Source organism: Sapajus apella, unplaced genomic scaffold (genome assembly GCF_009761245.1).
Source record: "Sapajus apella isolate SASKATOON/1434 unplaced genomic scaffold, GSC_monkey_1.0 scaffold35, whole genome shotgun sequence".
In the NCBI taxonomy this organism is placed as follows: Eukaryota; Metazoa; Chordata; class Mammalia; order Primates; family Cebidae; genus Sapajus; species Sapajus apella.
Genome location: NW_022436975.1, coordinates 16,660,181 through 16,674,933, shown reverse-complemented (window position 1 = coordinate 16,674,933; position 14,753 = coordinate 16,660,181). Strand labels below are relative to the sequence as shown.

The following is a 14,753-nucleotide window of genomic DNA, read 5'->3' as shown; positions in this document are numbered from 1 at the left end:
AGTATCTTGTACAGTAGTTTGCATTTATCTGATGAGTAAATACGTTAAGAATCTTTTCATATGCATATAGGCTATTTGTGTATCTTCTATTATGACTTATCTGTTTAAATCTTTAGGTTGTATTTTTAAATTGGGGTGTTTGTCTTATTAAGTTATTTGTCTTATTAAGTTTTAAATATGGTCTGGTACAGTGGCTCACACCTGTAATCCAGCACTTTGGAAGGCCAAGGCGGGTGAATCACCTGAGATCTGGGGTTCGAGACCAGCCTCGCCAACATAGTGAAACCCTATCTCTACTAAAAATACAAAAATTAGCTGGGCATGGTGGTGCCTGCCTGTAGTCCCAATTACTTAGGAGGCTGAGGCAGGAGAATTGCATGAACCTATGTATTTCTGGATACAAATTCTTTTCTGCCTTATTTTGATAACAAGTTCTTTATCAGACTTACGTATTACAGATATTTTCTTTGAGTCTGTGCCTTTTTATACCTTAACACTGTGTTTTGAACAACAGAGATTTTTAGTTTTAGTGAAATCTAATTAACACATTTTTCTCTTTTGTGATTAGTGTTCTTGTGTCTAGAAATTTTTACTTAACCCTAGATTATGGATATATTCTCGTACATTTTCTTAGAAATTTTATTATTTTAGTCCTTATGTTTAAATATAAAATTCATTTTCAATTTTTTGTATGGCATGAGATTGAGTGTTGAGATTCATTTTAAAAATATTTATATAGTTTTCCAGTGTCATTTATTGAAAACACTACTATACTTTCCCTTGAATTACTCTGGTGCTTTTGTTGAGCATCAAATTTCTTAAAAAAAAAAAAAAAAAAAAAAAAAGCCTGCTGGGATTTGAGGCTGCATTAAATTTATGGAACAATTTAGGGAAAATTGACAATATCGAGTCTTCCAAAATTGACAGTTTTGAGTCTACCAATCTGTAAACACATGTATTAGTTTCCCAGGGCTGTTAAAACAAAGCATCCAAGCCTCAGTGGCTTAAAACAACAGAAATTATCTGTCTGACAATTCTGGAGGCTGGGAGTCTGAAATCAAGGTGTCAGCAAGGCCTTGTTCCCAGGAGGCAGTTGCCTCTTCTAGCTCCTTTTTAGTGGTTGCTAACAATCCTTGGTGTTATTTGGCTTACAAATAAATCACTCCAATTTTTGCCTCTATCTTCACATGGCCTTCTCTCCTGTGTGTTTCTGTGTCTGTGTCAAAGTTTCCCTGTTCTTAGAACGACACCAGTCATTAGATTTAGAGCCCACACTAACACAGTATGCCCTCATCTTAACTTGATTACATTTGCAAAAACCCTGTTTCCAAGTGAGGTCACATTTACAGGCCCCCTGGGGTTAGGGCTTTGACATATCTTTTGGGGAGACACAATTCAACCCCATACTGTGTTTTATAGTTTTCATTGTATGGATCATTCACATATCCTATTAAATTTATCCTTAAGTAGTTTATGTTTGTGGTTATGATTGCAAGTGGTATTTTTAAATTTTCATTTTCCAATCATATTTTACTAATATGTAGAAATACAGTATATTTTTTTTATATTGACCTTGTATCTATTGACTGTATTAAGCTGTATTAGTTCTAGTAGTTCTTTTGTAGTGTCTTTAGGATTTTCTACATAGACAGTCATGTCTGCACAAAAGACAGTTTTTTCTTCTTTCCCAATTTACATGCCTGATGCTTTTTCTTTTTTTGGTCTTAATGTATTTAATGGCTCTGACTTTCAGTACCATGTTGAAGTGGTAGAGCAAACATCCTTGCTTTGCTTGTGATCTTAGGGCAAAAGCATTGTTAAGTACAATGATGGCTATGGCTTTTTTTTTTTTTTTTTGGACAGAGTCTCACTTCATCACCAGGCTGGAGTGCAGTGGTGCCATCTTGGCTCACTGCAACCTCTGATTCCCTGGTTCAAGTGATTCTCTTGCCTCAACCTCCCAAGTAGCTGGGATTACAGGCACATGCCACTATATCCAGCTAATTTTTGTATTTTTAGTAGAGACGGGTTTTCACTATGTTGGTCAAGATGGCCTCTATCTCCTGACCTTGTGATCCACCTACCTCAGCCTTCCAAAGTGCTGGGATTACAGACATGAGCCACTGCACCCAGCCAGATTTTTTTTTTTTTAATAGATGTCCTTTATAGGTGAAGAAATTTTCTTTTATTCTTAGTTTATTAAGATTGTTTATCATAAATGACTATTGAATTTTGTCAAATGCATTTGTCTTATCAATTCAACTGATTGTATTTTTCTTTCTTAGTTCTATTAATGTTAAATTACATTTATTTTTTCTTTGAATGCTAAATTATTTTTAGATTCCTAGGATAATATCCACTTCTCATAACGTATTTCCTTTTTATATATTAATGAATTTGATTTACTAATATTTTCTTAATGATTGTTTTATCTGTGTTTATAGGGGATATTGGTCTATGGTTTTATTTTCTTGTAATGTCACTGTCAGCATTTGCTATCCATTGATTTTCAGCATTTGGTTGCTATGTATCTACGTATAATTTTCTTTGTGGTTGGTTTTTTTATGTTTAGAGTTCACTTAAACTGCTTTGACTTATGGATTGATAGTTGTTGTCAAATGAGAAAAATACTTGGTCTTTTTGCTTCAAGTATGTTTGCTATCTTTTATGTTCCCTTTGGGAGTCTAGTTACTCCACATGAGACAACTTGATGTTGTCCAGCAGGCTCACGGGGTTCGGATTCTTTTTTACTGTAGTTGTTTTTGTTTTGTTTTGTTTTTTCTCTCTGCGTGCATCAGGTTAGGTAATTTCCATTAATCTTTTCTTATATTGTGTTTTGTTTGCTTTTAAGCCCAAATGTGAATTTCTTAGTATAGATACTGTATTTTTCAGCTATAGATGATCCATTTTTTTAAGTTTCTTTTTTTCATTGTGTACATGTTTTCTTTTGAATTTTTGGACTTATTTACAGTAACATTTAAGAAGTATTTGTCTACCAATTCTATTAATCATTTAGGGGTTTGTTTTTATTGAACCCGCCCCTCCACCCCAATTTTGAGGTCACATTTTCTTATTTTTTCTCCTAATTTGTAATTTTTGATTTGTCATCCTTTAAAGAATATTATGTTTTGATCTGGTAGGCAATTTAGTGACTTGCAGATCCACCTGATCCCTTTAGACTAACTGTAAGTTCTATTAGTGTTTCCAGTACAACTTTCTACACTGATGGACTGGTTTTACCCTCCTCCTAAGGTATAGCATTTCTGGAATCTCTATGGAATGTCCCAGGTATTCTGTAGGTCTCTTCTCTGTGGTTGAGATTCTGAACTCTCCTAGTGTTGTTCCCCTGGTAGTTATTATTTTTCTGGCCTCATGGAGTCTCATCCTATACACACCCAGCTTAGTATTCAGCCAAAGATTCAAGGGGACCCACCCGCAGACTACTGGAGTTCATTGTCCTCACTGCTTCCTCTTCTCTGGCATTCAGCCCTTCAAATTCTAGGTACCTCAGCCTCCCTGAGCTGCAGTCTCTGTCTCCTTAGCTTTGTGAGACAGCTGTGCTCTGCAAGATTGCCCTGTTTCAGTTTCACGTTTGGCGAATGCCTTTGGGAAGGAGTCTGGGCAATGTTAGGGCTTACCTTGGTTTTTATCCTTCTCTCAGGAATCAAAGTCCTGCAGTACTTGCTAACATCTGAAAACAATTTTTCACATATTTCATTCTGAAAGCTTAACTTTTTAGTTGTTTATATAGTAGGAGAGCTAGTCCTGTACCAGTTACCTTATAATTGATTGAACCTTGTTTATGTTTTTAATTGGCCAAGATTTAGCTCACCTCTGATAATTTGTACATACTGCTTTTTCTGCGTGAGGCTCTTTTCCCTACTGCCTGTACCTGACAAGCTCTTATTCATTATTTTTAATGATGAGATTACATTGTCCCATTTTTCCTCATAGTCTTCCTTGATGTTACCAAATCCTGGGTTAATCGTCATACTTGATACTCATAGCACTCTGCATTTACATGTAATTGTAATTACTTGTTATTCTGATTGTATGTAGCCCCCATAAAAACCTAAGCTGTGTGAGGACAAGAACTGTGTCTTATTCACATTATTTCCCTTGTGCTTAACACAGTGAAGATTTCAATCTCTGTGTGTGTATCTCTCCCTTTTGCAATGTTGTATGTGGAGATGAAATTGTACAATTCAAAATGCCCCGAGTACACTAAAGAAAATTTTCAGACTTTCGCTCTGGTTTGGAGAGGGAGGCAATTATAGACAGTTGCCATCCTTATTCAGAACTCTTACTTGTTTTTGTTTTGTTTTTTGAGATGGAGTCTCACTCTGTCTCCAGGCAGGACTGCAGTGGTATGATTTCAGCTCACCACAACTTCTGCCTCCCAGGTTCAAGTGATTCTTTGGCCTCAGCCTCCCAAGTAGCTGGGACTACAGGTGCGCACCACCATACCCAGCTAATTTTTGTATTTTTAGTAGAGACGGGGTTTCACCTTGTTAGCCAGGCTGGTCTCGAACTCTCGACCTCGTGATCTGTCCACCTTGGCCTCTCAAAGTGCTGAATTGTGGGCGTGAGCCACTGTGCCCGGCCCTAGAAGTCTTCTTTTTAAATTTGTCCTATTTCTGCCAAGATTGGTATTTTTTCCTTTAATGTCTATGTTATAACTATTTATATATTTATATTTGCCTACAAGTATTGGTCTGTTTATAATATTACTTATAGATGAAGTTTTTTCTCTTCACCTACAAATCAGTCTCATTAAAAAAAGTATCTTTCACGATAAACACTGTAACCACTTAGTTGCCATAGTAGTTTTGAGGAAGTTAATGTGGCTTAATCTCATGTGGGGTGTGGTGGTGGGTGCACTGTCCCATTGAGGAGCTTTTGATAACAGTAGTTTTCTTAGAAATACTTATTTCATTATTAAATTGAAGAAGATACATTTATGTTGTACTAATCTTATTTATCTTTTGTGTATGGAAAAAGAATATTTCCATTTTTCATTTCACAAGAGTTGTAAGTGAGAGCATTTTAAGATTACTAGTACAGGCTGGGCACTGTGGCTCACGCCTGTAATCCCAGTACTTTGGGAAGCTGAGACTGGCTGATCACAAGGTCAGGAGTTCGAGACCAGCCTGACCAACATGGTGAAACCCTGTCTCTACTAAAAATACAAAAAAAAAAAAAAAAAAAAATTAGCTTGGTGTTGCGGCATGTGCCTGTAATCCCAGCAACTCAGGAGCCTGAGGCAGGAGAATCACTTGAACTTGGGAGGCAGAGGTTGCAGTGAGCCGAGATGACACAATTGCACTCCAGCCTGGGCCACAGAGTGACACTCAGTCTCAAAAAAAAAAAAAAAAAAAGAGTTTAAAAGATTACTAGTACAAAAATTTGTCATGATTTGGTCCAAGTTTGCCTTAAGTTTAAACTTTAAAATTAAAAGTGTTGGCCTATAAGCACTTATAAGCTCTCAGTTATAGTACTGTAGAGCCTTAGAATTGGCAGAGACCTTGAAAGTCATTTGTTCTAGCCTACCCCTCAAGCTCCTGGACAGAGGCCTATTTGAGGCAGATCCTTACATGATTCTAATTGTAGAAAGTTGTAAGAAACTGTAGAAAGTTCTTAGAAAGTAACAGTCAAATTCTGTTTTTAACAAACTTGCGCCCACTGGTCCTACTTCTGCCTTATGTAATTTCCCAGAATAAAGCTAAACTTCTCCTTAGGTTATTTTATGTTACAGCAGTTTAACACCTATTCTGTCTTTCTTTTTGTTTCTTTGCCTAAAGCTTCAGTTGTAAAAGTATTCCTTATTTTGTATCCCTGTTGACATTAAAATACGTCATGTAAGCATGTATCATCCACAAAGGCCTGTATGGAGGATAGTGGAGCATCCTTGATTTGGAAACATACCTGCCCCCATTGTCTCCTGAGATTGTCTTCGCTTATTAGCTCTGATTAATTTATAATTTACACATGTTAGCTTTTTTAATTAAAAAAAAAAACTTTTAAAACATTTTCATTGTTTTATAGGTATGCAATTTATTTTGTATCAAAATGCAGACAATTCTTTTTTAAAATTTTTATAATTCACCATATTGTTATACCTTTAATTTTTAAAAATTTTTGTAATTCAGCCTGTTGATATGCACTTTGTGTTTCATATGCAGATTTGATACATGTTTTTCTGATCTACATGCCAGTAAATAAACTGTGGAACAAGACAAGATCCAGTGCAGAGTCCTGTTAGTTACCTTAGAATTCTAACACTAGTTTGAAGAATTGGGTGGGAAGGTATTTCCACCCAAATGCTTTATCTCTGGGTATGTTTGTTCAGCTAAGAGTGTTCCTAATTGTAGCATGGAGCTCTATTTGGTTCTTAAGAATGCCACCAGAGATTTTTTTTCTAAGTGCTTCTAGTATCATAAGATGATGTTTTCTGGACCCAAATGCTTGAATTATTGATAAAGTGTCAAAGTGTTTTTTTAACTTCTCTATTCTAGGAGGAATCATTTCCATGCCATTTTCATCAAATATTGGGATACTACATGACAAAAAATTCAGAGCTCTTAAGTCAATATTAAGAAAGGTCTTAATTGAATGGCAAAACTCCCATAGTATCATAGCTTTTAAATACTTTATCAGTCATGGAACCTTTTTTCTTAGTTTCATGTCACTTAAAATTCATATCATTTGAAGAATAATAAGCCTTGGTTTTTAGTAAAAGAAATAAGCCAAAACCTTACTCTGATTTATTACTTGTTATTAAAGTAGACTGGGATTCAAAACGATGAGAGCACAGTTGGAGGGTTTTTACTATAGTGTTCACATTTTTTGTGTCATAAATTTGGTTATAGTTCTCTACAGACACTACATTTGTATAAAGAACTCTGTGATAGGCTATTTCTGTCGATGGGATTCCAAAATTATAGACACTGATGTCAATGCAGATGAGGTTAGCCTAATTTGGGCAAGAGAGGGACATGCCGAGTCTCTATATGGATAGCCGAAGGCTATTGCCAAGATTGACAGGTGTCCTGTGAGTGGCAGAGAGCCCCAGGGACAAAATTTTCTCTTGGTTTACTTCTCTAAGAAACAATGAACAGAGCCATTTTTTTTTTTTCCAATTGATCACACTCAAAATAGTGAGGTCTGCTTTTAACTCAATTTCTGGTATTAGCCTTATAAACTCCAGAAAGGTAAAGAGGTTTGTACTTTCTTCTTATAGTATAAAATTCTGTTTTTGAAAGTTTAGGTGTATCTTATGCATTAATTCTTCTAGAATAGTCACCTGTTTTATTGTTACTTTGCCATGTTTTACAGAGGATTTGAGACAACTACAAATTGTTATTAATGTAAAAGAGGTAACTTTATAGAATAATAAACTACATGATTCAACTTAGGAAAAATAAACTTTTAGGAGAATTATCTGAATTATAAGCATATTTATTGTAAAAGAGATTTCATACTAAGTTGAAACAGTGTTTGTTTTTATATCATCTTACTGAAATTTTATTGTTAAAATTTGATTATAAATCACCAAGATAAGTAGTACTAAATAGATCTCAAAATAAGAAAAAGTTTTACAGCCATTAGGTTGAGACATTAAGAAAGCTGAGATTACTACTTTAAGAAAAACTGTAACCTGAGATTTTTGTAAGATTTGAGTAATGTAAATGTGTCATTAGCAATGAAGGCTTTATGACTTTAGGCATAAACTCAATAGTTGTTTCTGTTCTAATAGGAAATGTTCTGATCTTGAAGTATTGTGTCTTGATTATTTCTGTATTACTATGTCAGACATTAATAGAAATTAGGAAGTGGATGCTGGGGGAACCATTTTAGGGTGCCAACCTATTAACTAGCATGAGAAATGAAAGCCAAGAGCCCAGTCCTGCTGAAGACCAAAGAAGATTTCTTAGTGCACTTGTAAACACAGTACAAGTTCCCGTCATGGACCTTTGTGATTGCAGTTAGGTCTAGAGTTAAGGTGAAGCTAGAGTGGTCAGGGCATTTTCATTTCTAGGTTTCAAATACAGTGGAATTTAATTCTGATATAGCTAAAATTTGTTGAGAGTCCACTACAAGCTAGCTATTCATTTATAGATACCACTTACCTCCCATGAAGGGGAGGAAAATAAGGCACAGAGAAATGGTGATTTGCTCATGGCACTGAAGCTGGGAAATAAATCTAGTCTCTCAACTTTAAGCCCAGTAGAGTTTTGAGATGGTAGAAATAATCTATATAGAAATTCATTTCAGTGAGATGACTTTTAGAACTGCCCTTCTTACTGCCTCTTTTTAAATCTTCATCTCAGTTATGATTCTTTAAGTATTGTACCAAAAATAACCATCTTGTATTTGCTTTTTCAAAACTTGACTGTTTTTGAGCAGTTGATAGGAAGAGAATGTGAAGGAGGAAAGGGTAGCATCCCTGGGCGAAGCACCGAGGCAGTAGGCTGATTTGAAGTGTATAGCCCAGGCCAGAAGGGCAGAGAATGACCTGCAAGCCTAAGGCCCAGGCTGCAGCCTCTTACAGATGACCGCTAGCGTTTCCCTTGCGCATTGGCCTGAGATACATTCTGCTGCTCTGTCCCATGCCCAGACATCCTTCAAGTTTGGTTACTAGAGCCTTACTGGGAGAGAGAGTAATCAGAGGCCTTGACAGTCTCATATTAAAGCTAGTCTCATGGCAAAAATAAAAATGTTATCTGGATTTGTGCAAAGATTAGTATTACAGCTTGTTAGTTCTGTAGCAAGAAGTGAAAAGTTTGTGGCCATGTGTTAAGAATGGTTTCAAGTTAGGAAAATTTGGATTTACACCTATAGATTTAATTTACACTTCATTTTGACAAGCCTGGAATTGAATTATCTTTTAAATAAACTCTTTGCACTGAGGATTAGGTAATGAAAATGACATTATTTTTGAACCATTTGTGTTCTTTTCAAATATTTTAGGATCATCATTTGTGTACACTGATAATCGGATGATGTCTTGTCATGGACTGCAGTCACTCCTGAGTGTTTCTTCAGTGAGCCCAAGCTATCTTTACCTCTCTGTGGGAACTCTGCAACAGTGGCCTAACTAGCTCATCTATCCCCTACCCCCACCTCTCTATACTTGACCAAAGTGGTCTTTTTAAAAAGCAAAATCTGCTAAAGTAGTTTAGCAGATTGGAATTCAGACAAGACATCCCCAGGTAGCCCACGTAGGGCCTGGCCTCTGCTCCCCAGGGCTGCAGCAGCATCTGGCTCCTCCTCCTTGCCCTTGAGCCGCCCTGGTCTTTCTGTCTCTCAGACTTGCTGGGCTTGGTTTTGTCTCACCCTTTGGCCCTCATGCCTGTTCTTCTGTCTGCACGATCTATCTTCTGTCTTCAGTTTTTGCACCATCACATTTCATCTCAGCGTCATTTTAGGGATTCTGGAAGAAGTCCTTCACCTCTTAACTAGGTCAGATTCAGGTTTTGTTGGCATTTCCTGTCTCTGCTTCATAGCAGTTGTTACAGTTGCGCTTTTGTGTTTATTTACATAATTTGATTAATGCAGACTCTTGACTAAATTGCAGGCACCACAAGGGCAGGAACCTTGTCTGCTTTTATTTGATGCTTACATCCCTGCCATCTGATACAGAGCCTGGTACATATTAGCAGCTTAATAAATATTTGCTGAATACTTGAATTAACGTTTCACAAAAGGCATTTTCTCAGCAGTATTATCTGCAACCTCTAGGTCATGAAGGTGGATGAATAGAGGCACACTTTGTTATTAGAAAGCTCATTCACAGCCATGAGAACAAGATTTGTACCAAAAGTATAAGTTAGGTTGCAGTTAGGGCTTGAAAATAGTATGTCCTTAATTATTTGAAAATGCACTATTAGACTAGCTTTTTTTCAGTAAGTCAAAAATGAGCAAATCATAATTGTAAGTAGCATAGATAAACAGCCTCTAACATTCATAAAGCAGTTCTATCTCTAAAAGAAATAAGAAGTTGAACAAATTTCAATTAAAAATTGAAAAGATGAAATAAAATGCATTAATATTTTAAAATGTCACAGGACACTATGCTTGTGAAACAGGTCTACGTGAAAAGAATGAGGACATTTTTAGTACTACCAAACATTTTTTGAAAGCTGTTTTAAGGCACTCTGTTAGTGCTAAGATTATAGAAGTGTTTGAGGCCAGCCTGAGGCCTCTTTTGTCTTCATTTTGTTAGACTGTTAGGTCAGCGCTCACTAAAGTCTTTTCCCTCCCCTCTTCCAACATTACTTAGGCAGTTCTACCCTAACCCTGGGGTTGTGGCATGAAGCATGCGCTGGGTAAGAAGGCTGGCTGGGTAGTGCATTCCCAAAGGAGTCAGGTGATCACTGTTGGAAGGCAGCTGCTTGAGGTCCAAGGCAGTCAGTGTCCCCTCTCTTTTGCCTCAGGACAGCTGGTTATTTATTAGACTCCTAAGAAGTTTCCCTTGCTCCCTAGTAGAAGAGAGAGATTATGCAGCGGGGTTTTGATTGATCCAATGGGAATTACATTGATCTGGTGTCTGGCTTTGGTTCTTATCAAGTGGATCACCTCTAAGGTAGGCCATCTTTATTTTTAGAATGGTGACATTCATCATTATTAGTTTATATATTTGATAGGAATGAAGTAGCTCGACGATTTTCTTCCCCTTTTACCTCAGTTTTTATTTCTGTGATTAAAAGAGCTGTGAGTTTCATCTGTCTGCCAAAGGACTTAAATTTACTACTTGTAGTTTTTATTCTTGTCCCACATGATTCCTTCTTAAGGGCTTTTTATAGCATCTTTCCTCAATATCAAAGCAGCATTCCTCAGTATCACTGCCTTAAAGAAGTTTCTATGACTAAAGAAGTTTAATTTTTAAGATTACAAAATTAAGTTATACTTTTGGTATACATATCTTAAACATTCTCTCAGAAAATTTAACAACACTTGTGTATTTCAAGTATAATTTTGAGGATTTCTAAACAGTTATAAACTTTTTAAAAATGAAAAACCACCCTCTATCATGGTCTCCCTTAAGGTCTTGCTATTGCTAAAATATATGCCTTATCTGTAATATATTGACATAAATGTAGGATTTTGAAGTTAAATTCTAAACGTCAGGCTTGAGAAATTCTTGATAGAATGCTAGCTAACCATTTGCCATCTGGACAGGGTCTAAAACGAAAGTAAAAATATTTAAAATTATACTATTTAAAATTATTTTTTCTATACTTCTATAAAAATGATTTTATCGTTCATCTACCTCACAGCTTTCGTCTTTCTAGTCTGAGAAACTGATTTTTAAGGCCACCACTTAACTAAGAAACAAAGCTTCTATAAAGTTAATTTTCTTTCTCAAGCAAGATTTTAATACCTGCTATGTAATTTTCCACATTTAAACATAACATTTTAAGCATAATTATCTCTTAACTTGAAGTGTTCTTTTCTTAGTGACTATGATTGAGGAAATCTCTTAAAGAAAAATAATATATTCAGATTTTAAAATCTTTGTGTTTTAAAAGTTAAGAATTAATTTTGTTGCACTGACAGCTATTTACTCGTTTTTAAAGGATTGACTTGCCAAGTTATTGAATGAAGGTCAAGTTAATGTTAATAATACATTGGTTGTCTTGTGGGTGTTTTCAGAGACTTTACTTTTTTAGTTAGGTTTTTTTTTTTTTTTCTTTTTTTCTGTAGAGATGAGGTCGTCTTATGTTGGTCAGGCTAGTCTCAAACTCCTGGGCTCAAGCAATCCTTCTGCCTCAGTTTCCCAAAGTACTGAGACTATAGATGTGAGCCACTGCACCTAGCCTCTAGACTTTACTCTTTTAATGACCACCAAAAAATAAAATTGTTTTTAAACAAAAAGAATATTTTATTTTTTTTTTAAATCTTTTAAAAAGGAAGAAAATGGGAAGGATACTATTTGGTAGATCAGTGCAATATTTAAGTACTTTAGCCACTCAAGTACAAGCATGTTTTTCTAGCATATGTAAGTAAGATGACTACTATGAAAAAGCTTATTTTGCTATGTCAGAAGAACTTCACAACTTTGGCTGGGCTTCATCTTTTGCTATATTTTTTTTTTCAGTAATGTTGCCAAAAATTTTATTCAGTGCTCCTTTGTTTAAGCCCTTTAAACATCAGTTTATGAATCTGCAAAATGGAACTAATAAAGCCTACTACTGTATAGAGATCTTGTATGGGCTAAGTGAGATTTCGTGTGAAAACACTTGGAACATTTTTTTGGCACAAGGTAGGACCACAGCAAGTGTTAGTTAATATATTATTACTCTTACCATGTAATGGAAGTGCACTTGCTTTTGCTCAATAAATCATTTAGTGGAAAACTTGGAACAAAATAAAAACAATGGCACTTAAAATATCTTTGCTGGGTTATAAAACATGTCTATCTTTAAAAGTTATGTATTAACTAATACTGGGAACAACTTTTGCACCTTTTATCATTTACCTTCAAGTCAAATCTTTTGTGGAAGAATGATTCACCCTGATTCAAGGTGAGTCTTACTAGGACACTCAGAACTCCTGCTAGTGAGGCAGTGGGTCCTTTGGTGCTTTACAGTTTAACTTGTTTATGCTGCTGCTGTCAGTTTCTGATTAGCTCAGCCTCGCCCATGTTTTGACCTATACTAGTTTGCTTTACAAGCTGTTCCCAGGATGGCTAAATTAGAAAAGTCACGAGTAGAAGCTTCTCAGTTATTTCCATTCACTGGTGAAGTGAGGTGGGAGTGTGGGTGATAGCTCTGAGACTGACAGTGTGACACAGGATTTTTGATGAAATTTGTTTTGCTGATATTAACAAGAAAATTCTAGTAGCATATGGTTTTTAAAATGATAATCTTTAAAGAAATCTTTGTTACAAGTGCAGCAGTCTTATATAAAAGTAGATATAATTATTTTTAAAACAACATGATTCTAACACAGAAGTCAAATTTTTGTTATAACTCATAATTTATAGTGTTTTTTTTCCAAAAAGAGTTCCTGTAGATTATTCTGCCTACCTACCTTAGACTATTCTACCTAGTGAGAGAACTTAATAATATTCATTTTAATTTTAATTCTTAAGCGGGTAGAGGAATGAATTATCACTCAGGATGTAAAGCTATGTCTTGTAGTTCAGTATAGCATTTAAACTAAGTATTTGTAGAATAGCCTTACTTACATTAGTACCTTATAATGAATAGAGTAACTTGGATATGTTGCACAGCCCTATGTAATTTGTAGCTATTTTAAAATTAAACTCTGCTTTTTTTGCTTAACAAACTAAGATTAATACAGACTGTACCATTTTAATATCTAAATTAGTGCTTCTATAAATGAGGCTAAAATGATTACCTTCATAAGTTTAGTATGCCATGGCATGGTCTAGACTATGTGCATTACCCAGTTTTTGACTTAATATTATTTTGTGATATTTAACAGAGAGCTAGTATTGGTCAGTCTTTTACAATTCTTAATATGTGAAGTGATAAATATGATTTTTACCTTTCTAAATAGCAACTGTTGTAGTAAATACCCTTCCTACATTACAAAAATCATCATAATAATAATGTCAGCTATCCTCCTAAAGAGAACTGTTAGAGATAACAGCTTAAAGTTATTTTAACAAGTTATTTATCTAAGTTATTACTGGATACCAGCAAATTGATAGGTCATGACAAGCTATTACATAATATCTGTAGTTTCATTAATTTGCTGTAGCTGATAGAAATATTTATTGCCACATATGCCCTTCCTAGGCTACTAGGTTTACCCCTAGATTGGTGGTTTTAAGGAGAGGCCTCTGTAATATAGTAAGCTAAATATCATGGGGAGGGGATTTGCACAGTAGTTATGGGTGGTGCCTTTTTTTTTTTTTTGAGACGGAGTTTCGCTCTTGTTACCGAGGCTGGAGTGCAATGGCGCGATCTCGGCTCACCGCAACCTCCGCCTCCTGGGTTCAGGCAATTCTCCTGCCTCAGCCTCCTGAGTAGCTGGGATTACAGGCACGCACCACCATGCCCAGCCAATTTTTTGTATTTTTAGTAGAGACGGGGTTTCACCATGTTGACCAGGATGGTCTCGATCTCTTGACCTCGTGATCCACCTGCCTCGGCCTCCCAAAGTGCTGGGATTACAGGCTTGAGCCACCGCGCCCAGCCGGGTGGTGCCTTTTAACAGTGGCTGTTTGCTCCAGAATAACTACCATGAAACACTGCAGGAGGCTTCCTTAGGATGTTCTATTAGTGGAAGACACTTTAAGCATGTTGCCAGGTGTGTATTCTATATGATTTGGTCCCTTGGGATTTAAGATCATGCTTTTCTTTTGTAAATTTCTTTGTAGTAGATTTTTTTTTTATTTTAATTTTATTTATTTTGTGAATATATGATAATTATACACACTGCTGCAAGACTCAAAAAGTACAAAGATAAACATTGAAAAGCCCCTCTCCTATCTCTGTGTCCTTCAGCCTCCTTGGAGACACACAGTAGTGATAGAATTTTATTTTTGTTTGAAATTGTTTTCCTCTTATATTTCATGAACTGTGTTTTATTAGAACTTGTGAAATCATGTAAGATTTTAATTGATATTTTTCTCTTAAAATATAAGCATTAAAGATAAAATAATGTTTTGGATAGTTGTTTTACACACTAAATCCAAGTGAGGGCTTTAAGTACATTTTCAATATAATAATAGTAAAAAATGTGATTGTTTTCTTTGAGATTTGTAGGTATATTTTGAG

General features: G+C 35.6%; 1 protein-coding gene across 4 annotated transcripts in view; it reads left to right on the top strand.

Moving 5' to 3' along the window:
* The window catches only part of PDE7A (phosphodiesterase 7A), a 122,563-nt gene that overhangs the window by 44,168 nt on the left and 63,642 nt on the right, over positions 1 to 14,753 (top strand). Inside the window, exon 1 of one of the 4 annotated variants that reach the window (XM_032296218.1) lies at positions 6,020 to 9,044. The exons of 2 other annotated variants lie outside the window; for them this stretch is intronic. In XM_032296218.1, the coding sequence (XP_032152109.1) occupies positions 9,000 to 9,044 (45 nt within the window). In that variant the 5' untranslated portion in view covers positions 6,020 to 8,999. Of the gene's footprint in view, positions 1 to 6,019; positions 9,045 to 9,072; positions 10,586 to 14,753 lie in introns of those variants that run through there. One more of the 4 variants, XM_032296217.1, reaches the window with a different exon arrangement.